Source organism: Pongo pygmaeus, chromosome 16, assembly GCF_028885625.2.
Source record: "Pongo pygmaeus isolate AG05252 chromosome 16, NHGRI_mPonPyg2-v2.0_pri, whole genome shotgun sequence".
NCBI classification, from domain to species: Eukaryota; Metazoa; Chordata; class Mammalia; order Primates; family Hominidae; genus Pongo; species Pongo pygmaeus.
Window position 1 is genome coordinate 82,761,179 of NC_072389.2, and position 27,121 is coordinate 82,788,299.

General features: G+C 39.7%; 1 protein-coding gene across 2 annotated transcripts; it reads right to left on the reverse strand.

Moving 5' to 3' along the window:
- Positions 1-1,429: 1,429 nt before the first annotated feature.
- Positions 1,430-27,121, reverse strand: TSPAN3 (tetraspanin 3). 2 transcript variants are annotated; one of them, XM_054451885.2, is made up of 7 exons: positions 26,836-27,121; positions 11,465-11,656; positions 11,188-11,262; positions 9,573-9,674; positions 8,162-8,314; positions 7,776-7,859; positions 1,430-2,330 (listed from the first exon to the last, which is right to left on the reverse strand). In XM_054451885.2, exons 1-7 carry the CDS (start codon positions 26,896-26,898, stop codon positions 2,238-2,240), a joined length of 762 nt encoding a protein of 253 aa, XP_054307860.1. In that variant the 5' UTR covers positions 26,899-27,121; the 3' UTR covers positions 1,430-2,237. The 2 variants fall into 2 exon arrangements, with proteins under 2 accessions (XP_054307860.1, XP_054307861.1); XM_054451886.1 differs by lacking the exon at positions 26,836-27,121 and having other exon boundaries at positions 11,465-11,538; positions 11,571-11,634.

Below are 27,121 nucleotides of genomic sequence, written 5' to 3' on the forward strand. Positions count from 1 at the left end.
GGAGGAGGCTGCTCTCTCACCAGGCAAACTGAGGACTGAGTACAGGAAGGGTGTGGAGAATTATCCTCTTGGGCAAGTTCAAGAACAAGGCTACTGCTTGGCATATTTCCCAAAGCCATTTCCCACTCTAGAGGCCCTGTTCTGTCCTGTAGAAAGAGTGGAGGACAACCAACATCACAGTCCAAATATTGCTCACCTCAGGGCCAGCCTGTGACAGGGTAGCCACAGGATGGTTCATATTGAAAATTGGGGGGACCATGCTCGGGGGAGGTGGTGGTAGTGAAAGGTCACAAACATTCTTGCCCACTGTGCAACAGGCAGGGGCAAGAGGTGGGATGGGTCAGTAGTCACATTATAAATCCCCCGGGGCCTCTGAAATCACCTTCTGGTAACTTCCACTTTGTGAAACAGAGTTTTTACTCCTCTCCTTTCCTGTGTCTTCTCCATTTTCAGGTGGGACAGATTTGCATGTTATTTGGGCATCACAAAACTGACGAGCCCAAAACTGACCGTGAGCTCACATCCCCAGATGTGTTCTCTAACTACTCCCTAGCTCTGTGACTTTGTTTCCCCAGTTGACTGAGCCAGAAACCTGGGACTCATCCTAGATGAGTCTTCTCTTCTCTCTTCTCTGTCCCACATCCAATCGATGATCGAAATCCGCCACTGTCCTGCCTCCAAACAGCCAGAATCCATCGCTCACCACTGCCCCCAACAGTGCCCTGCTGCCCACTGCTAAGCTCTCTCAACTGCTATGCCAGCCTAACTGAAGCCCAGTCACACCAATTCATCCTGGCTTCAGCACGGCCGGCTTGCATCACCACCTTCTTCTCAGTTCACCTTCCAAATCAAACCTCTGAAGAGCTGTTTCCACCTACAAGTCAGCTCTCACCTCCACAGGATGTTCTGTAAGACACTAGAGGACCTGGGTTTTCCTGCTTCTCCAACTTCTTTCCCCAGCCTTGTATTTTAAGCTCCCTGCACACACAATTTTGTTTCACACTCTTGTGTACCATCTTTCAACAAAGCCTATCCAGCCTCCAAGCTTGGGCATCTCCTCCAAGAAGTCACCCCTGACCTCTCTGGAACTCCCCTTTAGACTCCCATTCTATTATTACAACCACTGCACAGTGTGAAAATTATCTTCTCCTATGTATGTCTCCTATACTAGGACTCCGAACTCCTTGAAGACAAGGACAGTATCGCCACTGTATCCCCAGTGCCTTGCACAAAATAGAGCTCTATATTTCCAGGATATACTGGACTGAAAGCATCTGTGGTTTTTTGAATATCAAGGCCTTTAGAATCTGGCAACAGCTATAATGAAAACACACGCAAACCATGATGAACTATAGACAGCGCCAACAAAGAAAACATGACACTGCTGCTCTGGAACTGAAATATCCCCAAAATAATGAAAAATGACATGTTGGGGGCCGATACAGAGTTTATTGAATTAGATTTTTCTATTTACAACTGAGATCACATCTACATACTATTTTGCTAGTCTACATAGGTACATTATTTCCAACAAGCTTAAGACTTACCATGAATGGGCTCATTCATACAAAAACACACTCACACTAATTCTTTTAAAACAGTAGTGCATACATTATACTCCTCCTATAAAGCCAACTTTGATTAAAAACCACTAGTTTCAAAGCTCAGTCTCTGATTTTGAAGATGAACCAAGATATACACCGTATGATCCTAAAATCTATTTTAGTCATTTTGTACAGCTGCTATCTTATTGGACTACAGTAAATATTTTTTAAAAGGACACTGATGAGGGGCACCATCTGGTGTTAACCTTAACCAGATAGCTGGTTTCCTCCTCCTCCCCCCAAAAACCTTTGGCCAAGAGTTCTCCACTGTGAAGACTGAAAGGACCTGGTGACATTTCGGCATCAGTCCTGTTACCACTTGGAGGTAAGAGAAGCAGGCTCGTGTCCTCCTTTAATTCTACCACACTACATGACTCGCAATTGGTTCTGAAATTAGAGCGTTCACCATCGTACTTAAAATCTTAGGGGCATGAAGAGTCAGCTAGAACAAGGAAAAAGAAACTCGCAGGTAGGTAGGTAAGTAGGTGGGCACGTGAAAAGCCAAGCTGCTCTGTCCAACACCAGTGTACATGTGCTTTAACTAAACGAACTCCGGAGGCCAACAGCAGCAGACCTGCTCAATTCACCTTCCAAATCAGAACAAGACCAAAAAGCTCAGGCTTGAGTTGTCAACTATGCATAGGTTCCGCCAGTGATGAGGAGCTCGTAAGCAGGATCTCTACTCCTTCTGCACAACACGATGCAGGCACACAGCATGCCCAGCAGCTGTTGAAAGAAAACAACAATGGGGAAAAAAGGCTGAAAACCCTCTCACGGCAGGTGTGTATTTCTTTGTTGGTAAAAGAGCTGTTTCAAAGTTCAATGACTTCAAATCATCAAAAAGGCAGTAACAACACTGATAGAAGGAATTTCTTATGAGTACATTATTTTTTAAGGAACTAAGTCCTAAGCTTCAGCTTCCCTCCCAGGAACTCTTCGTAAAGCCAGCAGGGAATCAAGTCTCTCTTATTTGGCATCCCCACTACTAGTCTAGCGAGTGCTGTCCAAAACAACTTTCTGCAGCGATGGAGACATACCACATAAGCACTGTCATGTGGCCTCATGTGGCTACTGAGCACCTGAAATATAGTTACTGCAACTGAGTTGCACTTTTAATTTTATTTAAATTAATTTAAATGTAGACACATGTGGCTAGTGGCTACCATTCTGGACAGCAAAGGTCTGGGGAATAGAATGAGCAAGAATGTGTGTGTTTAATGGTGGTCTTTTCAGGCCTTTTGGTTTTTGGAAAACAAAATTCAGTATGTGAATAGCCCTATGGTGGAAAACAAATTCTGATGCCAAAAAAAATGTAGTTGGAAGGTTTTTGTTTCCTTCACATTCACTATTTTTGAAATCCACGGTTCTGTGGTATTATATACATATTACTTTTGAAAGGTCACTCTTCCTTCATCATTTTATTTTAATAAGTCCTAATCCTTCTGTGGTAGCATATTGGAATAGTAATAAAGTCATGCCATGTTATTTTGGATAAGCAAAAGGATTAAGCTGGATTAAAGAGAAAATGATTCCAGAATTTTTGACCTACCTTCTCCCAAAATATAATTTTTTTGTGAGATAATTTGCTGTTCTAACTTCTCATTGATGAGGAAAAGCCTCAGTTATTTGATTTTAAAAGACAGGGTCCTCTGTACATATGGGGGTCAATCAAATTTCCGCAAAATGTACCCAATCCATAAACAGACTCTCAAAGTTTGAAGTGGAAGATTAACCACTACTAAGACACACATACACATAAGGATGTCCTCAATCTGAATTCTCCATAGTATAAAGTCACCCACTCCAATTTCTACCCTCACATTAACCTATATTCTGCTCATTCGGGATATATATTTCCTGCTCAAATCCACCAGTTTCACTATTTCACCATTTGCTGAGTGCTTACTAGTGCAAAGCACCTTAAACACACTTAAGAGGTGAATATTATTTAAAGTTTACCAAACAATTTAAGTCAATCTAGACCGATGAAGTACCTAATTCCTAGAGAAATACATTTCTGTTCTCTGTACATCAAAACATTGTTAGAACAGCTATAAACTCAAATGCAATTATGTTCTCAGGCAATGTTAAATTGAGCAATAAAAATGCTAAGCTCAGAAATGACTGATTTGCTAAGGGAAAAAAAATCTCTCTTCCCACCCCCAACTCCCCACATTTCTTTCAATTGGTTAACTTCTATTAGAGAAGTCAGCATTCTCAAAATGAGGTCTGAATCCCAATTTGTTTATTTCAATGAAATCAACTTGTATTGATTTTAAAACAATTAAATAAACTTGATAAAATTCTACTCATGCTTGGGAATCAGTCTGCTTAAGAACATTAAGCTCTACACAATAATTTCTTATCCTCACCATTAAGTATTACAGGCTCATTTCCAAAGGCCTGCTATACTGAAATTCCATTGATTTTTGAAATACTCCAACAACAGACTTGGAAACATTACACAAATATTTTATCTCCAACATTATTTCTTGCAATGAAATACTCTCTTGCAATACTCAAGGCATGAGAATTAAACTTCACTTAGCCCAAATATAACACCCAGCAACTGCAAAAATTGCGAAAAATGACTAGTGGTGATTAAAAAAACTGACTGGCAAAGTAAAATGTTCTATGATATACCATGTTGCTGGTGGTATGGGGAAATAGGCATTCTTATACAAAAGTAAGAACTTTTGCACATTAGAAACACTCTTTTCTGAGAAAAAATTGGAAACACCTATCAAAATTCATTCATACACTCTGATACTGTAATTTCATAGTTATAAATTTTTGCTATAAACAGCCCATTAATATTGATTAAAGTATGCCTAAAGAATGGAATACTACGCAGACATGAAATTAAAAGGCAGATCTATATCCAAAATACACTAATTTGTTTTTAAGAAGGTACAAAAGGTTGCAAACTATATGAGTTCATTTATATAACATTTTGCAGTGTTGGCCAGGGTGTGAGGGGAAGGAGGAAGTTTCTCATTTTAATGAATAACTGGTAATTGAGGAGGAGGAGGAAAGGGCAGTCTCCACCGGCTTCACATGCGGCATAGAGACCAGAAAAAAAGCAACACGGCCTTGGGAAACAGTTCTTTATGAAATCTGCTCTTGATCGTTCTATCTTGAGGACATGCCAACTTCATGAGACCCCAAAGTAAAGACTTAGAACATTTCCCCCGTATTGCCTTTGTAGAGAGACAGCCTTACTCACAGCAGATACTCAAGAGCTTGATAAATCAAAACCTAGATTTTTGTCAATTATTACGACCAGACTCTTTAAATATAAAATTCATAATTGATCATGAGTTAAGTGAGTGGCTACTCTCAAAGAAGTGAAATATCCTGCTAATTAATAAGGGGTACATCAAAATTTTTAAAACCTCATTCTTTTATATTCAAAAGTCCTGTTATTATAATTAACTGGTATTTTTCAGGTTTTTCTTTCTTGGTCACTTTGGTCCTACCCAAATCCAGATTATTTAATGGACTAGAGCAAGAGTCACCAAACATTTTCTTAAAGGGCCATATCATAAATATTTTAGGCTTTCCAAACCAAGACAAAAATCAATCAATATTGTTAACTACTCAACTCTGCCATCTTACGTCTGTATTTTATCCAGCTAAAGTGTCAATTAACTGTCAGGTTTCCTGACAAAATTTAGGAATTTAATCTTCTGCAAATCTTACACTTGTAATTGGAGGCAGAGTACAAACAGAGGCAGGGGTCTCTAGAGTTGACATTCTCTGTGTGATGGTCATGCCATACTATCCTTGCTCACCCTAAATTTTGTGGCTAAACAAAGAGGGCCAAGACTGGAGAATCTCTAACCATCCTCTCCAGCTCTAAATATCTATATTAGGATCAGTGTATAAGCACAAAAGCTCACTGATCTTTCAGTTATTTCTGCCTTTGTTCAGGTTTTCCACACTCAGGGCACCAATCTATCAGATTTTGAATACCAGAAGCTTAGAATGTTTACAGATACTCTTAAAAACAATTAGGGAAAATTATTAATTCAGATAAATTTTCTCCCCTTAAAACCCAAGTTTTTAAAATTTTCAAAACCACTAGGTTTTGAGTCTGTGAAAGCTCTGAATCCCTAAACTTAAGCAGCCTTGCTGAACTGAAAAAATCAAGCTTTATCAGCTTTTACTTAAGTCAGGGTGACTTAAGTATAAAACACATATAGCAGTCATATTTAAATTAAGAGACTAGTTAAAATATTTATTAGCCCCTATTGAAAAATATTTAATAAAGAAATATCTGGCAGGCTAAGCCGCTTAACTAGATGAGGGACATAGCTAAAGTGATTATTTTCATCAGTCTTCTATATACATGTTGCATATTTCATGACCACAAGTACCATACAGTTCCAAAGCTTTCTTGGTGCATGCTAGTACACGCGGCTTTATTACTGAACATAAAATCATTAAGAATGCACACTTCAGAATTCTATTTGGGAAAAGAGACCTTCCTCATATTTCATTATTTTTAGCTAAATGAATGTGTTTGCATAAATAATCAAAATATGAAATAAATCCCTGCTGATCATTAGATTACTGCTATGCAGAGCTACAAAGTAAATGCTTAGAAGGGCAAAGACCATGGCAAATATAGAGGTAGGGTTTTTAATGAATCATTTCAGGGCTGTCTGAATATCAGCATAGTAAACAATCGTCCTTTTGCCATTTTAAAAGGCCTTCCCCATTAAATACACTAGCTTCTGTTCAAATATACAAAGAGCAAGCAATCCAAGCAACTTACATTTAAACTAGCAATTACATTGGTTTTATTTAACAAATAAAAGTTATCTACATTTTTCTTTTTTTAAAAAAAATTTTTTTTGGTAGAAATGGAGTCTTATTGCCCAGGCTGGTCTCAAACTCCTAACCTCATGGGATCCTACTGCCTCAGTCTCCAAAGTGCTGGGATTACCAAAGTGCTGTGATGGGTGTAACCCATCACACCTGGCTCTTTTAGCTCTTGAAATAGGTTTCAGGCTTAAGAAGCATAAGCTGAGGCTGGGCGCGGTGGCTCACGCCTATAATCCCAGCAGTTTGGGAGGCCGAGGCAGGTGGATCACCTGAGGTCAGGAGTTCAAGACCAACCTGGCCAACATGGTAAAAACCTGTCTCTACTAAAAATACAAAAATTAGCTGGGCGTGGTAGCAGGAACCTGTAATCCCAGCTACCTGGGAAGCTGAGGCAGAAGAATCGCTGGAACCCGGGAGGCAGAGGTTGCAGTGAGCTGAGATCACACCATTGCACTCTAGCCTGGGCAACAAAAGCAAAACTCTGTCTCAAAAAAAAAAAAAGCGAAAAGAAAAGAAAGCATAAGCTGGGTGCAGTGGCTCATGCCTGTAAATCCCAGCACTTTAGGAGGCCAAGACAGGAGGACTGCTTGAGGCCAGGAGTTTGAGACCAGCCTGGGCAACATAATGAGACCCCATTTCTGGGAAAAAAAAAAAAATTAAAAATTAGTCCGGGGTGTGGTGGCCCGTGCTTGTAGTCCCAGCTACTGGAGAGGCTGAAGCAGGAGGATCGCTTGAGCCCAGGAGTTCAAAGTTACAGTGAGCTATTATCATGTCACTGCACTTAAGCCTGGGTGACAGAGTGAGACCTTGTCTCTATTTTTAAAAGTTGTTGTGTTTAGTGCAAGAGACCAGTGCTGTAGTACCAGTTCTTGATTTAGGTATATGACTATATAAAACCTGTGAGGACAGAAAAACAAGAACTAGAGGGAGAACTAGCATACAAAAAAACTGAATAAAGCTTTGTATTCCCAAACTGAAAGAAAGAAGTATAATTTTTAAAAATTTTGTGACATTCTATTAAAATATCTTCCAAGAATACACTAAGACAACAGTTTGTTTATGTTTTGAACAGGTCACTCACTAATCAAGAAAGACAGTAAGACGAGGAGTTCCCTCAACACATGGTCCCTCCCCATCCAGATTTCTGGTTTCTTTAGACCATTCCAGGTCTAGGTGTATAGACAAGAAATGGAAGACATGGGAAACTGGAGGCCAGTACCTCAGTCACTTCCACATTACCTACATACACAAAGATTCACTGTGATGGGGATTAAAACCATTCAGGGCTGACAACAGAGAACCAACTCACTCTGATAGAACTCCTTGGCAAGCTGTGCTTACCTGAATAGCTGCAAATGCCAGTGCGGCCCAGATCACATGCATCATGATTTCTTGTAGCTTCTTCACAACTAGAGCCTCACAGCCCTGTAACAAACACAGTCATCCTCGTTAGAAGTGTTCTTTAAATTTAAAGCTGCAGATTCACAGGCCACTACCCACTGACTGAAAGGAAAATGACAGAAACTGAAAGACGGGAAAAAGATTCCATGATTGGTATAATTTACAGACATGTAATTAAAACAAAGACAATGCATTTTATAATAATTTACAGTAAAACAATATGACATTAAAGACAAGCAAGGTGGCAGAAAAGAAGTCCCAGATGGTGATAAGACATGGTGAAAAACAGGTTAATCAGGCTAGACTCAAGTGGCCAAGAGACTCACCTCAGCATAGAGGTCGGAAGGGTGGGCCAGGCTGCCATTACAATTGCTGGCAGTCTCTCTGCAGCAGCTAAGAGGGACACTCTGGTTTTTGGTTTCTTTGAACCAATCTGTATTTTCCCAGTCTGAGTAGTTGTGAATTCCACAACAATGCAGCTAAAGGAGAAGAGAATAGGTATTATTTCTCACAAAACCCAAATACCTGAAATTCCATGTACTACAGAGCTTTAAAATAAGCTACTCTAGACCAGTGATGTCCGATATAACTTTCTATAATAATGGAAAGTCTGCATGATCCAATATAGTAGCCACTAGCCACATGAAGCCCTACTGAGCACTTAAATTGTGGCTAGTGTGACTAGAAAACTGCACTTTAAATTTTAATGTAAACAGCCAGACACGGCTAGTGGCTCCAGAACCTCCATATGAAAAGTACATTGCCAGGCCGGGTGCAGTGGCTCACGCCTGTAATCCCAGCACTTTGGGAGGCCGAGATGGGCGGGTCACCTGAGGTCAGGAGTTCAAGACCAGCCTGACCAACACGGTGAAACCCTGTCTCTACTAAAAATACAAAACTAGCTGGGCGTGGTGGCACATGCCTGTAATCCCCGCTACTGAGGAGGCTGAGGCAGGAGAATCACTTGAACCCGGGAGGTGGAGGCTGCAGTGAGCCAAGATCGCGCCATTGCAGTCCAGCCTGGGCAACAAGAGTGAAATTTCGCCATCTCAAAAAAAAGAAAAGTACATTGCCTATAAGGGGTAGTTTCTAACTAAGGAAAATCTTCATGTCTTACATGTTAAATATCTAGTTCCAAGTTAAATATTACTTCCAATGACAAAGTATTTAAAATATTTTGTCTTAAAAATTTTGAGATTGGCTTTAAGATAATGAAGCAAAGAGTAAGTAGGGGCAATAAGACTGACGAAAAGTTGATATTATTGAGGCAAGGTCGGGGTGCAAACATCTATTATACTATTCTTTCTACCTTCGTGTGTATCAAACTGTCCATAACAACTTTTTTTTGACAGTTTGTCTGTTGTTTTTTCTGATCTTGTTTTCTAAAGGTATATATAGACCTCCCACCTCCCCTGGAGTCAATCTGGACTCCCACCTTTCCTGTGACACATCCCTCTCTCTTGCATCATCAACCCTTTGGCTAAGTACTTTGGGAGAGTACAGACTGGGGTCAGGGAAGGGGAATTCAGATGATAAAAAAAAGTTCAAGATGTTTCTCATCTGGCTAGGTGATGAAATAAACTTTTCAAGGGTGAAGGTTGGGGAAAAATATTGGTCACATCAGGATAGCCATGGATGTGAAGGGACATGGCTAATTTACACAGAAATAGCAGTTAGTTTAATGTTGACCCAATAGTGATTGGTCCTCAAAAACAAATCTGCCTCAAGAAAGCTCACCTGTCTCTGTACATAATCAATAGCCCGGCTAGCAGCATCAGGGTTGGTTCCATTGTAGGTCTTATACACTTTCTGAATGCTGCGGTCAACCTCATTTTCCACCTGAATCAGAACAAAGAATTCAGTCCCTCAAAAATACTAGTAAAAGTAACATTAGTCAAGGCTCCTACTAAAATACTTAAATGAAATGTTTGCAAGTTGCCAGATCTTTATGAATTTCTTGTAAAGTTTTCTCCCTTCCTGCCTTCATCTTCATATAGATATAGATGAAGGCAGGAGGGAGAAAAGTGACAGGTAAAAATTCAGACATATACCACATAGATTTAAGCATTCAAAGAGAAGATTGTGTGCAAAATGGCAGGCTAACAACGTATTCAAAAGGGAGAAAAGTTGAGGCTTGGGATAGATGTCCTAAATTATAAATGGACATCTTCCTTTTACAAATAAGTTTCTCAGAAGACTACTCATTTTCCTTTCCTAAAGGAGGTGAGGTAAAGTAACTCCGAAGCTCCTGTAAGATACTTTTAGGACAAATGCCAACATTATTTCCATTTTATTTATTCAATGTTTAGAGTTGGCTAAATGTGCAAAAGTAATCAGCAGGTTTAAAAAAATCAGTCCTTACAAGTGGCACTTTATGAAAAAGTTACTGTTTAATGTATTGCAAAAAGGAGACAGGAAACAAGCTTCACAGCTTATTGCTGCCAATTACATAAAATGGCAAGCAAGTAAAGTTTGCTTGTACCAGATCCTCCTTACCCCTCGGAGGACTGGACTTATCTGGTAATTACAACAGTAATATAATAAGTCCATAAAATTGATAACCAGATCATAGGTAGGGACATAATCCATTGCATTTTTTTTTTAGCACAGCTTTACAGTACCTTACATATCAATGATCTCAAAATTAACTTGGCATATTATGCCCTTGACTCAAAACCATTAAGTTATAATGAGAATGAGTCTATTATGTCTTTACCATGCCTCTAAAATTATACCCATATTAATTAATTTAAAGCAGCCTGTTTAGCCTTAAGTAGTACTAGAGGTAGACAGCAAAATCAGGCAAAATAGAAAGGAAGGAATGGTGAAATGATTAAAAAGAATGAAGGGCAAGAAAGGAGTGCTGGCACCAGCTGCCTTGGTGTTCTAAGTTGGCAGGACCCCTTGTTCCTCAGGACAGGGGTGGAAGGTGGGATCACAACTCACAACACCTTTTTCTATGTTCAGGACCAAAGCATTTTTTAAAGAGCCAATGGAAAACACAATCCTGAGTTTGGTTCTTCTAAAGCAGATTATCAGAAAATTATGCCTCCCCTCATATAGGCAATCTGTGTGCTGAGGAAATCTGAACAAACTTCTCAGCTAATTATTCATTTGCAGCTATAAACACCTATAATCAAGAACAATACATATATAATACTCTGCTATATTAAATGAGGTGAGGAGTCTTGACATGTAAATATTTGCCAATTAACTTTAGATATTTGAAATACAGATTAAACAAGTAAGGCAAAAGAAAACGTTTACTCTGATAAAATGAATGTGTTCTATTTTACTTGAAACACTTAAACCACCTTTTAAGGCATTATGTGAATTACAGTAGACAACATACCTTTGCTCTGTAAACATATCCCAAAACCACTACAACAACTTCTGTGACAAAAACCAAGAGCAGGATGATGACAAACTGTAAGAAAACATTGTTTAAAATTATATACAAATGAAAAAATAACTTAAAATACACTCTTGATTTAAAAAAAGTTATCAGAGATAATTGCTAGAAGTTTAAATGCTAACTCCGTTCCAACTATAAGAGCCAAGGAGTCTCATGTTCAAGAAGAGAGCAGCGTAGACTAAATACTCCTGCGTGTTCTCACAACACATCTTACCGTGGCAAGTCCACAGCGACTTTCCCGGATTGTGGCACAGCAGCCAATTAGCCCAATGATGAAAAGCAGGGCTCCTACAGCTATGATCACTACAGCAGGGATGAGCGTGTACACATCTTCAAAGAAGTGGTCATAGTCGTCGTAAGTGATGAAGACATAGGCTCCCACATAGCATAAAATGCCAGCTGCCCCCTGTAGAAAACAAAGTCAGTACTGGTCTCTAAGCACTGCTGGTAAAAATTTCCTATTATTGCTTGATATGGTATAATTTAATGAGAGTTACCATAACTGTTATAGACTTTTTTCAGTAAAGCTGAAAAGTCTTCTATGATTCCTTATTAAGAGCATTTCTATACTAGATAAAGTTAAAAAGTTATCCACACTTCACCTACTTTTCAAGAATTGATGGTTCAGCTAGAACCAAGAAACCACAACCAAAAAATAACAATGATGATGACACACACCTACACATCCCTAAAGGCTTACTGTAGCTCAATTCCACATCCAATACGGATCAGTATGGTGGTAGGGGGACCATTGCAAGCCCTCTATTAATTCTTTAGAATGGTGGTTCTCAAACTTTCAAGTGAATAGGAATTGCCTGAGGATCTGAATAACATGCAGATTGATTCAGGAGGTCTGAAGAGGAGCCTGAGAGTCTGCATTGCTAACAAGTTCCCAGGTGATGCTGGCACAGCTTCTTCTTGGAGCGCACTCTGAGTAACAAGGTATTAAAGACCTAAAGGGAAAGTGAACACACAAAGACAAGCGATAGGTGTGTCTTATTTGCTCACTGCAGTTGCCCTCAATAAGTGGGGAAATTTCGTAGAAATGACAGAGCTTGGATTTGAACTCAGGCAATCTGACTCTAGAATCTGCACTTCTAATCTCTATCTACCCCACCTCAAGGAAAAGAAAATACACCAACTAGTAAGCATGATACCCACCCCACTTCCAAAAATCTTGCTGTCCTACAGACAGTGAAATGGCAAAGCTAGAGGGCTCAGTCATTAAGGAACATTGCAAGCCCTCTATTAATTCTTTAGAATGGTGGTTCTCAAACTTTCAAGTGAATAGGAATTGCCTGGGGATCTGAATAACATGCAGATTGATTCAGGAGGTCTGAGGAGGAGCCTGAGAGTCTGCATTGCTAACAAGTTCCCAGGTGATGCTGGCGCAGCTTCTTCTTGGAGCGCACTCTGAGTAACAAGGTATTAAAGACCTAAAGGGAAAGTGAACACACAAAGACAAGCGATAGGTGTGTCTTATTTCAGCTGCTGCTCCAGGCGTCATTCTCCAGCTGCAGAGTCTTACTTTCTCCGCTATTGTCAATTTTGCTATCTTTGGGTACCAGCTCTGTGCTGACAGCCCAATGCCACTGGCTCATATGCAAACAAGCAAATGCAGTGTCAGAGTAAGTGTTAAAACATTTGGTTATCATTTGGATAACAATGAGTTATCATTTGTAGAGTACTCTGAAACTTTCACAAGAAGTATTTCATCATCCTTTAAAATTTAACATATAAATCATCTTCGAACTAGAAACAGCTGCCACAATGATATTGGCGATATCATTAACTTCTCTGAACCTGAAAACCCAGATCATTTAAGTTTATGAAATTCAGTAAGCTTGGGGATCATCAGTATATTTTTTTACACTAGGCCATTAGGATCACTGTCAGATGAGGAAGAAAAAGACTCCAGTTATGTAAATTTGGGAAAGTAACTTGATTTTTTAAAATGTAACATGAACTTTTTAAAGTGAGAAGACAACTAGAATAATGAAGGCAATTTTTAAAAACATTGTTTTAAAACTCTCTTCCTCTGGCTTCCAAGAGGCCCCACTGCTGGTTTTCTTCCTACTTCCCCAGGTGCTCACTTTTTCATTCTCTTCACCGACTCTGAGATGTTAGTGATCTCCAGGATTCTGTCTTCGGCCTTATTCTTTAGTCATTCTCTGGGCTCTCCATGGGCTACAGCAGCTATGGCTTTATTAGTCATTGTAGCTCACTACCTGAGCTATCATCTCAGACCTACACATTTCCATCTGCGAGTTCCAGAGACATGTCATCCTCAACCTGTCTCAAACCCTTTCTGCCTTCTTGCCCAGGCCATCTAATCTTCCCTTACGTTCCTATCATAGCAAAAGGTAACAGACATCTAATTTTTCTGGTCAAACATCTGAGGATTAACTTTCCTTGCTCCACCTCTATAACCCATAAATCACAAAACTTCAAGTTTACTTCCAAAACATTATTCGAATACCTCAACTCCTCTTCAACCCCACTGCAGTGCTTCTGTCTTAATTTGGGCCTTATCTTATCCCCCTAAATCTTACTTATTGACTTTCCCTGCATCTTAATACATTCTTTATACTACCAGGGTTATATTTATTAAAAATACAAACCAGATCAAGCCATAGCCTTACTTAAAATCAGGATGAGGCAAGTGAGTCCCCGATGAACCAAGCTGTTCCTCCTTTTCAGCCCCATATCTCATTACCCCTTGTGAACTATGAACAATATAGAACTGTTATACCCAAATGGACCACATATTCTCTCACTTCTTTGCCTCTGCTGTTCTCTCTAGAATGCTCTCTTCAAGTGCCTGGGAACTCCTTGTCACTCATTAAGATGAAGCTTAAATGTTACCTCTTCCTTCTGGAAGCCATTCTTGACCATTTCAGGCTGGATTAGCTGCCCTTGGTGGACACGAACATCTCCCAGTGCATGGTTCTAACAGAATATTTATCAAAACGGTTGCAATTATAGCTACACCTGTCTCAACACACCTCGAGAACACAAATTGTACCCATCTGTCCTTCACCCTTGTATCATCTAGAACAGTGCTTGGCAGACAGCAGGTATCAGTTAAAATTTATTGAGTACACCTCATCTCACCCCTTTCCCTTGAAATCACCCTCCCAACTCTATCATAAGCTTTGGTTTGTATTTGCGTTGGTTTGTATTTGTATTTGGTTTGTATCTGGTTTCTCTTCAGTTCAATGCTTATAGCTTTTAGTTCACTATTCAATTATTTGGCAACTTAATCCAGCTTGCTGAATTCTGATGGCCATTACATCTGGAATATATTAATGTATCATAAAATATCTCATAAATATAAACGCTGTACTTACAGCAAATTGCCTGTTCAAAGGTTCTCAGAGTTCACTGACATATTTGTTTTTGGGGCATGGTACTAGAGAATGAAGGTGAGCACAAAAGTTGGGGGGGGGGGAAGAAGAGAAATAGCTTAATTTAATTTAATTTAATTTAATTTTTTTTGAGACAGAGTCTCGCTCAGTCGCCCTGGCTGGAGTGCAGTGGCGCGATCTCAGCTCACTGCAGGCTCCGTCTCCCAGGTTCACGCCATTCTCCTGCCTCAGCCTCACGAGTTGCTGGGATTACAGGCGCCCGCCACTACGCCCGGCTAATTTTTTGTATTTTTAGTAGAGACGGGGTTTCACCGTGTTAGCCAGGATGGTCTCGATGTCCTGACCTCGTGATCCGCCCGCCTTGGCCTCCCAAAGTGCTGGGATTACAGGCGTGAGCCATCGCGCCTGGCCAGAAATAGCTTAATTTTAACTTGGGTGCATTTATTACAGAAGTATGTCAACTACTTAACACTCTTCCCAAATACCCCTTTTTATTGACTACTTGTGTGATATATATTCACACACATGTACACACACACATTTTGCTACAGTAAATAGTATCAGTCCTCACGCTAAATTAGAAGCAATCCGAAGTGTAAATTAATCAAATTTTGTCATTTGTTTTTACTAGACGTTTCTCTATCCTTTAATGTTGTAGCTTTTTTTTTTTTTTACTCTAAAAGGCAGTATTTGTTTCTTAAAAGGCTTGAGTTAAAATGAATTCCATTTCTGAGCTTTCGGTACACCTACTGAAACTTCACTAGTTTTAGCCTATGTAAATTCGAATGAAAATAAGAGAAAACTGGAGGCCATATGTACTTAACAATTAACCTGAAGCATAGTTCACTGAAGAACTACTTGCATTTTAGATATAAATTGATGAGTTTTCAACCTAAAGAGGTTCCCATAAGACTCACACTTACTGCTGCTTGGAGATGGGCCAAGGGAAATGTTTCCTCTGCTGCCACTGCCACTCCCCCCTAAAAGAGGCACTCATCTGAAACTGAGACTACAAGAAAGCAGAAAAACCAGCAACAGAGACAACCAGATGCACAACAAATGCAATGGAGGGCTGTGGGGAGATGCCATTTGTAAAGCTGCCTCTTCTTTTCTGATAGACTCTACAACAATTTTTTTTCCCAGGTTGCAACCAGTCAACATCCAAGTCACACAAGAAGATGAGAACATAACAAAGCTCTATTTGGCAACATATAGTGAAAGGAACTTACTAGTCGCACACACCAAAGAGAAAACTGCACGGATTGCTGATATGAAACTATACACATCAAATATCAAATTGCTTATAAATAGACGATGTGTTTCCTAAATTGAAAACAGCTTCAAATTTTGCTTTTACTGAAATCTGTATATGGTGCTTATATCTTAAGCTGTATAATAAACAATTATGAAACGACACTGGTTACTTTGAAAATATAGAAGAGGTATCCCAGTAGTGGCTGAAGACCTAAAAACAGCCAAAAGTAATGGTTGTAATGATATCCAACCATCAATAGGAAAAACACCCAAAAGAACATGGGAAACAGTATAGTAAATGGAAGAGAGGTTCTAAGAAATTCCTAACTAGTATGCATAGGGACTTTGTCGTCCCTCAGATTTTTAATGCAGAAATTGTGGCTATCAGAAAAGCTATATAAAAGGTGAGCTTAAATTCTTCTTTTGAAGTGCCATGATAGGCTTGAGATCTATCAAAGGATCTGAGCTTTGCCAATAAAGCAGCTGCAAAGGAGGGGGGTTGGGAGGAGGGAGGTGCAACAGAAAAGGAGATGAAATGTAGAACTTGGAAGCAGCTGAACTGCTTTAGTCACCACCGAGAAAATCTGAGCCTGTAAGGAGGATTTGTGCCAGGACAGTATACTAAAAATATTCATCCTTTTTACAAAGAAGTGAAAGGAAATTTAGGCAAAAGGCTGAGGTCTGAAATTACAGAAAGAATAATTTTTTAAAAACCATTCTTCTTTATCTTTTAATAAGCCTATACTCTAAATTAAGTCACAACATTTTAAAACTTTAGGAGAGCCAGTGCTTTTCCACTAAGCTGTTTCTCTAAAAAATAAAGCCATCTTGTTATAAAATTTTGCAAGTATATGAGTTCCAAAAGGATGATACTTCATTTTATGCTTTTACCCTTCCTCTACATATGCACAAATGTGAAATATCTTAAAGAGATTTCATTCTTACATGAGATTGCTTTTTCCATAGCTTAGAAACGTTTTTGGGGGGTAATTTTCAACTATTCTATGAAAGAGACAAGTAGATAAAATGTTAAAATCTGGGCCAGTCGCAGTAGCTCACACCTGTAATCCCAGCACTTTGCGAGGCCAAGGTCGTTAGATCATCTGAGGTGGTGAGTTCGAGACCAGCCTGACCAACATGCAGAAACCCCGTCTCTACTAAAAATACAAAATTAGCCGGGCGTGGTGGCACATGCCTGTAATCCCAGCTACTCAGAAAGGCTGAGGCAGGAGAATTGCTTGAACCCGGAAGGCAGAGGTTGCAGTGAGCTGAGATTGTGCCACTGCACTCCAGCCTGGGCAACAAGAGCAAAACTCGGTCTCAAAAAAAAAAAAATTTAAATCTGTAAAACTATTAAATTCCTTCATCAACTACGGTGTAACTTGCCATTGGAATGTGGCAATATTAAAAATGGAACAGATTTGCTGCAAGTGGGGAGATAAAGTAGCTCTGTTGCCAAAAGTATACCTACATGGAGATTTAGAAATACAAAGGCGAAAGCATCCCACAGGACATTTTGGGCGAAGCTGAAGCAAAGAATAGAAGTGGTTTTCTTGCAGTGGTATGTAGTAGCCATTGATGATGATTCCCATCTAGAACTGGCAAGAATCAAGACAATGTAAAGACAAGGCACCATCTGGACTTTATTCACCTAAAAGCACAGTGCCTGACAAATTCTTGCTTGCCTGTGTGAACTGCTCCTTCGGAGTGATTTTTGCCAAAGAATCAATTAGTAAAGTAGAAGTGACTGGAGGGTTGAGAGAAAGGAAAAAAAAGTCAAGAAGTAAAAGGCTGAGCAAAAAATGCTGTACTCTAGACTTTGTAAGAAAGCAGGTTTTAAAAGCAGAGGGAAAAAATCGGCAGGAATCAATCTTATGCACATATCTTTTTAACATTTAATCCAGAGTTTCCTGTACTGTCATATTATTTTTCATATACCTCTTTTCTCTCCTGGGAAGAATCATTCGTAATCCCATACAGGGGATTTCTGAAAGCTTCCCCAAACTCCACCCTTATGCCATTACAAGTGTCTTAAAATCATCTTAAATCATTTAGCATTCTACTTGCCATAATGTATATTCTCTAATTCAACCATGCTTTCTTTCACCTCTGACTTAATCTGATAGAGTAGTTTACATCACTAAACACAACTACTTCTTATGTAAGTCCACTACCTGAATATATAATTTACCAACTCTCAAGGAAAAATCTGCCAACTCTCAAGGAAAAAAGGCCATTCCAAAGACTCCAAATCTTCTTTCAGAAATTAAAGCTACTCTTACCAAGAATTTCTGAAGCTATTAAATAATATTAAATTTAATATTATTTTATAATTTATTAAATATTATAATTATTTAATATTTTAATATTAATAATTAAATAATTAATAATTATTTAATTATAAAATTTTATTATATATTATATATAAAATTTTATATAATTTTAAATTATATATATTATATATAATATATTTTAAATTAAATATTTAAATAAAATTTTAATTATAAAATTTTATTATAAAAATAATTAAATAATTAAATGTAATTATTTAAAATATTATAATTATTTAATAAAATTAAATTAAATAATATCATTTTCTACCTAACAAACTGATCAGCAATAAAGTTAAGGAGTATTCAAAGATGTGTGAGGGTGCAGAGAGAAGGGCCCTCAGATGGGCGAGAGCACAAACTAATAGAGAATCATCTTTTTGGAAACAATCTGGCAATACACATCTGCTTCAGCATTGATGCCTTTATACCTACTTATTCCACTTTCAGGAATCTATGGTTAAGAAAGTTAGTCAGAAACACAGATTTGTGTAAAAGGTAATTCATCGAGATGTTGTAACGAAATTGTGGCTGCAAAAATGAAAATGAAAAAGCCCTGGTATTCAGAGGTGTGTTTGCATTCAGCCCTGAAATATTTTCTTAAAGCATCATTTAATAATATGCTTGTGGTGTGATAGGGGAAAAAACACATATATCACATATTGGAAACAAACCAAAATGTTAATATTGGTTGTCTCTGGGTGGTAGAACTATGGGTGATATCAGTTTGCTTTTTAAAATACTTTTGGTATCTTCTTTAAAATATATTACTTGCATAATTAGAATAATAGTTAAATTATGTCTGAAATTGAGGCTTTAATGTTCTCTCACCAATGAATTCATTCCTGGATGTGTCCTTCACCAACCAAAAACAGACACCTCTTCCATCCTAAATATTTTAGGCACCTCTGCCAATCTCTCCCACTTACCACTTTTCTCAGGTCTGTGTGGCTTTGACTCATCCTGTACGTGTTTTCTGATTATCTAACACAATTCTTTCAATGTACACTATGTTCCTTTTCTCATAAATATTACTTTTCAAGGAGACAAGTTTTTTTTAAAGTCCTACTTAAACTGGGGTGTAAAGTTTTGTGTGTGTTTTTTTAACTCACCACTATACTAATGAGAAAATTCTTTTTTTTTTTTTTTTTTTTTAAGACAGGGTCTCACTATGTTGCCCAGGCTGGCCTCAGACTCCTTCGCTCAGGGGATCCTCGCATCTCAGTCTTACTTGTAGCTAGGATTACAGGCATGTGCCACCACGCCTGGCTAAGAGTTTAAAGTTCTGACAAGCCACTTTTGCCATCAACATCACTATTATTTTTGCCATTATTCTTAAATAAGAAACATTCTAATCCTTTTTACTGCTATTACTCTGATGATATACCAAAGGTCATGCTCCTCAATTCTGCCTTATTTTCACCTTTTCTCGATTTGGTTTTTCATAATCATTATTAAACCAGCTTAACAAAGTTGTTCTATTTAATCCAATATCTACTGGCTGAACAACTCAAAAGTTCAGGTGGCAACGAAACTGGAGATTAACCAATTGCCATTGCCAAATTATTGTAACAGCATGGAAATTGGCTGTTTCCAGATGGTAGGGCTCCAGAGGTTATCTGAGAAGCCTGAAATTTAAATATGCATTTTCTTTGAGACCCTCTGTTACCCACCCTACTCTAATTGTAAAAAGAGTCCATTACAACATCATAGGAGCCTGAGGTGCTTAAGCTTTATAATGGTAGAGTTCATCCACGCTTGGGTTATGTGTTTAATCAGTAGCAACAACAATGTAAGTTACAAAATGTCAACATTTATTCTAGAACCCCTTTAGTAGATTAAAAACAACACATAAATGCAGATAATTTTTCTTACCTATTAACTCTGCCTAACTACTAAAAGGAAGACGGTGAGGAGAAGGAAGAGGAAGAAGATATGTTAATATTTTTCAATAAAGACTTACTTGAGACCAGCCATGAGTAAGATTTCTGGGGGAAAGGTGCATGTAGAAATTTAATTCGATGAAAAGTCTACCCTCTCTCCCCATTAGCTGTCAGACTACAGGGACTGTGTTTACTCTATTTCTCAAAAAAAGGTCAAGGGTAGATATTCAACATGCATTTACTCATGAATGATTCTTAGTACACCTGTTTGGTCTAAGTACAAACTTTATGGAATAATTTTCTGAAAAAAAATCAAACAAGCCTAACCTGAATTGGATCTTATGGAATAAAATTCATTAAATTATTTCAAAGCATGATAAATATCCTAGAAAGCTAATAACCCATTCCTTAAACTGCAACTAGAGAGAGCGCCCCTGCTGATTCCAAGTTCTAAATGATTACTCAGGGCCACAAGGCTCTTGGTCAGTGGACAGGTTTGACTAAGAATGTAGTAAGAGTGGAAACATTCATTTTCTTAACTGTTGAAGACAAACTAAGACACACACTTCCTATTATGTACTTGCTTCCTGACAAGTTAGATTTTCTTCTAGTGAATTGAAAACAAGCATGAAAAAGCAAAGTTAGCTGAAGGTGTGTCCCATGACATATTCTTTGTCAGAGCAGTCATTCATAACAGGAGAAATACAGGAAGTAGAGAAACAAATTCCAGGATATTAGATGCAGGTTCCGGTTTAAAAGTATCATACTACCACCTCGAATGTGTAGGATGTGCTGGAAAACACAAAGTATGTACAAGATTTGTGACAAGGGAGAACCACACTTGAAATACCTCATTATAAAGTTTAATTTTTTAAACAAAAGCATGACGGTATAAACCTCTTAGTAATTTGAACATAGCAAGTATATTTTTGCCTTACAGCCTATAGCCTGTTCCTTCAGCTCTGAATCCCCCCAGTCTCCCAATCTCTTCCAAATCACCCAAGTCAGCAACTTCTTATACTCCAGATTTTTTTGCCAACATAAAGCATGACCCAATCACTTTATCACATCACCCTTTAATTCTCTGCATAACACATCACTCTGATCATTTTTCTTGTTTATTTTTGTGTGTCTTGCTTCACTGGAAAGTAAGTCCTATAAGAACAGGGATTTTTCACTGTCTTTTCATCATTTATCAACAATATAAGCACAAAGTAGGTGCTCAAATATTAGTGTTATATTTAACAAAGCAAATTTTCCTTAATTATATACATTCGTAGACATAAGTGTGATAAGTTTTATTTATTTATTTATTTTGAGATAGAGTCTCGCTCTGTCGCCCAGGCTGGAGTGTAGTGGCTCGATCTCCGCTCACTGCAAGCTCCGCCTCCCGGGTTCACGCCATGCTCCTGCCTCAGCCTCCCGAGTAGCTGGGACTACAGGTGCCCACCACCACATCTGACTAATTTTTTGTATTTTTAGTAGAGACGGGGTTTCACCGTGTTAGTCAGGAGGGTGATCTGCCCCCCTTGGCCTCCCAAAGTGCTGGGATTACAGGCATGAGCCACCACACCCGGCCGATAAGTTTTATTTTTAAAGGCAGGATAAGTTTTAAAGGTTACATATGGCTTTCAACTACAATTTATATGTGTAAAGTATTTCATATGAACGAATGATGGTTAGTGAAGGTGCCACGTTCCAAAGGTATTTCTAAAGGCATTTATTTAAAAGGCGTTTGACTTTTTTGTGGTACTTCCCCCACTCTACAGGTGTCTCAGTTTTATACTATCACCTCTCAGATGAAAAACAACAAACTAAATAGATATTTAAGATTATAAATTCTATAAGCATGGACAAAGCTTTCTGTTCCAGTCCCTGTAATGCCTAAGATAAATATGAGCAAAACAAGTATTAGCCAATTAGTTTTTCTAATAGGGTTTAAAAAGAAAAAAGTAAAGGTAATTTGTATAACATAGGACTTGATTAAATAATCAATTAATTTACCAGAATAAAAACTTAATGGTAGGAAGCACTGATTTAAACTTGTTTTAGACGAGCCCTCTTTGGTCAGATTAAATGACTTACCAAACTAAAAATCCTGTCTGACCTTGGTACAAAGGTACAGTTTACAGAATAGGCTACTGACTATTTAATACAATAGCCTTTGCTGGGCGCGGTGGCTCACGCCTGTAATCCTAGCACTTTGAGAGGCTGAGGCAGACGGATCAAGAGGTCAGGAGTTCGAGACCAGCCTGGCCAATATGGTGAAACCCTGCCTCTATTAAAAGAAATACAAAAATTAGCTGCGCATGGTGGCACACGCCTGTAGTCCCAGCTACTGGGGAGGCTGAGGCAGGAAGATCGCTTGAACCCGGGAGACAGAGGCTGCAGACAGCCAAGATCGCACCACTGCACTCTAGCCTGGGTGACAGAGTAAGACTTTGTCTCAAAAAAAAAAAGCCTTTAAAATTTAGTCATTTACCTAAAACACTTCTAACCTTCTTCAATAAATCCTCATGGGTCCAGCATGAATACACTTATACTTAAAGCCTCATCATTCCATAAAAACAGAGATCCAAGTTGATCCAAGCTGTACATCCTTTCACTTGTCCAAGATTATCTTTCAAGCTACAAATCCTAATATTCTAGAATTTGGTGAGAAACTGTCTTAGTCTGTTTTCTGTTGCTTAGAACAGAATACCTGAAACTGGGTAATTTAAGAAATTTTTTTACATACATGGAGGCTGAAAAGTTCAAGATCAAGGGGCCGTATCTGGTCAGGGCCTTCTGCAGAGTCCTGAGGCGGCCCAGGACATCACACATGGTGAGGGGGCTGAGTATGCTGGCTCACGTCTCTCTGCCTCTTCTTATAAAGCCACCAGTCCCATTCCCATGAAAACCCATTAATCCATTAATCCATGAATGGATTAATCCATTCATGAGGGTAGAGCCCTCATGACCCAATCACCTCTTAGAGGCCCCACCTCTCAATACGGCCACATTGGGGATTCAGTTTCAACATGAGTTTTAGAAAGGACAAACATTCTAACCATAGCAGGAATTCCCTATTTCCATTAAGACAAATTTCAGGATTTTAGAAATGATTGTTTCTGCTTTTGGTTTGTGCCTTTCCACAGTAACATTATTACAGCATTGTTCCAAACTATCTACACCAAATCAACAGTATCGATTTTAGCTGTCAGATAATTTACAGCCTGAGTATTTCAGGTATATATCTATCTCCATGTCACAGTTCAATGAACAAACTGCCAGCAGAATCAGGATATCAAGACATAAGAAAGTGTAGTTTAAAGGTCTTGCCAAAGCAGTTAAACTTTGACCCTTGTTAACAATCAGCCATTACCATCTGACAGTGAAGAGCCAGTGCAACATAGTTTTTATGCCTACAGTTGCCCAAGGGAACCTAGGTAAACATTTGATATGCTCTATGGAGAGTATGTTTATTCTTCCACTTATACATCATCTCAAGGCATTAAAAGGAGGGAGGGGCCAATATATAAGAATACATTTATTAGAACTGAAGAATGCATTACAAACTCCCAGGAAGAAACTTTTAACATTTTTTAATGTACTTCCTCATAATGACTTAATTCAAAACCAAACAAAGTGTCATGTAAATTCTGGTACAGTTTCTAATTTTAGCAATGTCAAAATCAGCATGCTTTAGAGAAGTGATTCTAACAAGTTTCTTCTCTTTACAAATCTTCTGAAATCACAATTTGTCCTAACATCACAGTCTCTAGAGTATGGGACAACCTGGGTTTGAACGCAGGCTGAATCACACCTTGGGTGTGCTACTTTGGCTCAGTCAACCTTAATGTTCTCCTCTAAAATATACATAATATTCCCTGCTAGATGAGAAAGCTGCGACGATACGCCATGTAAAGTGTTTAGCACAGTGCCTGGGGTACAGCAACTCAAATGTTAGTTGCCATTACCCATCATCATCAGATTCCCACAGTTAGTCCACAAACTAATACTTTCTTGGGAGACATACCTAATGCTGTTTCCTCATTAGCTACATTGCATTGTGCCACATTTGCCCCCAGCATATCTGCTTAACTTCCTTATCACAGCGCACAAAAACTTTACTACCCTACTAACCAAGATAAAGCATATTTTTACTAAACATTACCACTTCAGTCTTGGCAATAACCCGCTATAAAAAGCACCACTGAAGTTCAAAATAACTTTCTTCACTGGAATAACAGTACATATATTTACACAATATCCAAAGATTCAGAGGAGTCACTTAGAACTGATATTTCAGAGTAAATAAAAATCTAATTTAAAGAAAATGGTTACTGTATTTCCAATATTTTGTTACATGAACAATTCCAGTCCCTGAGCTTGAATAACCTAGAATTCACCTAATATTCTTCAAAATCAAATAGTTATGGCCATAAATTCACAAGGAACTGTAAAGAGTACAAAGCCACATCTTTACCTCTTAGGTAGCTTACTAGCTGACAACGTGTTTCTCATTTGGGGACCCCTGAAAATTATTTTTCCTTTTAAAAAAGCCTGTAACTCTTAAAAAAGATAAATAAAAAATAAGTGAGAACACACGGTGCTTGGTTTTCTGTTCCTGCATCAGTTTGCTGAGGATGATGGCTTCCTGCTCCATCCACGTCCCTGTAAAGGACATGATCTCATTCTTTTTTGTGGCTGCGTGGTGTTCCATGGTGTATATGTGCCACATTTTCTTTGTCCAGTTTACCATTGATGGCCATTTGGGTTGGTTCCATGTTTTTGCTATTGTGAATGGTGCTGCAGTGAATATATGCGTGCATGTGTCTTTGTAATAGAATGATTTATATTCCTTTGGGTATGCACCCAGTAGTGGGATTGCTGGGTCGAATGGTGGGAGAACGTCATATAATTTCTACATACCAAGAAATAGTATTATTCTTTTCATTTGTTTTCCAGTCATTTAGAAATGTAAATATTATTCTGGGCTCTCAGGTTGTAGAAAAACAGGTAGCTAACCGTTTTGTGCTCTTGGGCCAGAGATTGCTGACTCCTGGTTTATAACGAGATGCTATGAGAGTTAATGACTTAATCATTGTAGAATACATTTCTCTTTATGGAATAAAAAATGTTATGGATGCATAAGTAGCAGTAGGTATATAGATACGTATCAAATTAGCAAAAGATGCCCTTATAATGGTCAGATTCACAAATCATGCCACATCTACAAAGAGAAGACTGATACGACTTTTGCTAATGGAACTGGTTCTATATGTGCATTTCATTCTGCACAATAAACTCAAGAAACTGAAAAAATAAAATAAAATAAATAAAAAAGCCTGTAACTCAAATTAAAGTATAAGAAACACTGCTCTAATTGGAAAAGAAGAAATCACGGAAATGCCAATGTCGCCCGGGTGTTTGCCAACAGCTACTACCTCCCAGTTAGGACTCTTCACACACAAACGCCCTGAAGGACTCTGGCAATACAAGTGTGTAGCAAGTGCTTTTTGACATATAACCATCCTTTTATGAGACAGCTGTCAGGATACGAAGTTTTATCCCTTGTTGGGGGGTCGGGGGAGGAGGAAAGGATTCTTTCCAGAACAGGTGTGCGTATGCGTGGGAGGGAGGAGCTGAATGGGGAGGAGGAAGAGGCACAGAGTATGGTTAACCGGAATGTTCAAGGAGTGCTCTGGCGACTGTGGACAGAGCAATCTGTCCAGGGCACTCAAGTGTTTAAGGAAATGACAAGTTCAGAGAGGCAAGGTGATTTGGGACCAGACTGAGGACTTCAGCTGCAAGACCAGGGCAAGGAGTTGAACCTTATTCTACTGCTGAAGCTTCTGTTTTCCTTATTTTCAGATCAAGTGATGTGATAGAAGAAACGTTTTAAAAGATTTATCCGGGTGCAAAGTCCAGATGGGCTGGAGGGTGGAGAGACGGATAGGAACAACTTAGGTTACTATAAAAGTCCCTGGTGAGATAAAGACCCAAACTAAGATGACATAAACATTCCTTTCAACGGGGGTGTACCCCTTAAAAATTCATAAGCCACCTTTTATTGAAAGTGAACTACATCACTTTCAAAATCTTGTCACATCTCCATCATATATTTAACCAAGGGTTATAATCTCACAGTTTGGTCACCCCCATGCCCAAAACAAATAGACCGATGTTCTTGGTCAACGGATTATTCGGCTCCTCGAGTTGAAACCCTTCATTTTCTGGGCTAGTGACAGCCAGCCGGTTCTCCACACACAAAAGGCGTTAAGTGGAACCCCCGCCCCGGCTCCGCGGCGTCCCCGCGGATCTGCCCGCCTCGGGACGGCCACTCGTCTGCGGAGTCCCGACAAAGAGCGCGGAACCTGAGCCTCTGGGGAAGATCCTATTTCGAGCCCGACGTCCTGTTACAGTCTGCAATGAGCGCTCTCCGTCCAGCCGGCGACTCCAGAGGGGAGCCTGGGGCACCTGGCACTGAGCCAGCCCGCGTGGGCCGAGCGCGGAGGCGCCAGCTGGAGGCCGTGGAGTCCCTGAGGGCCTCCCCTCGCTGTCCTCCGCGCCCGGGCTCCCGGCTTGGTCCGGCAGGAACCTCGCGAAACAACCTCAAACCCGGCCCTCCCCTCGCCTCAGCCGCCTGAGGGCCCGCGCACGGCCCCCGCGCGCCCGCCCAGGCCCAAGCCCGGCCCCCACGGGCGCCTCCGCCGCGGCCTCGCCCGGCCCCGCCGCCGGCCCCTCGCTCTGCCCGGCCCCGCTCACCCAGAAGATGAGGTTGAGAAAGACCAGCACGGTCTTGGAGGAGGTGATGCCGCACTGGCCCATGGCGCCGGTGGCCCGCGAAGGCCCGGCCCGGAGAGCGGGGCTGCGCTCACCGAGAGAGCGGCAATGGCGCCGGCGCTTCCTCGCTGGGAACTGCACGGCCTGCGCGGCGCTCCCCGCAGCCCCTGCGCCGTCGCGCAGCCCCGACCCCAGCAAGCGCCTCGCTCCTCCGCGCAGCCGCCGCAGTCTCCTCAGGGCGCCCGCGCCGCTCCCTGGCAACCGAGTC

Bases quoted from the DNA above. Each gene is read 5' to 3' on its own strand.
- TSPAN3 (XM_054451885.2), bottom strand. From the start codon at position 26,898: ATGGGCCAGTGCGGCATCACCTCCTCCAAGACCGTGCTGGTCTTTCTC. The intron at 11,657-26,835 runs GTGAGCGGGGCC...TGTTTTCTACAG, and splicing joins TTCTCAACCTCATCTTCTGG to GGGGCAGCTGGCATTTTATG. The intron at 9,675-11,187 runs GTATGTTGTCTA...GTTCTGATTCAG, and splicing joins GATATGTTTACAGAGCAAAG to GTGGAAAATGAGGTTGACCG.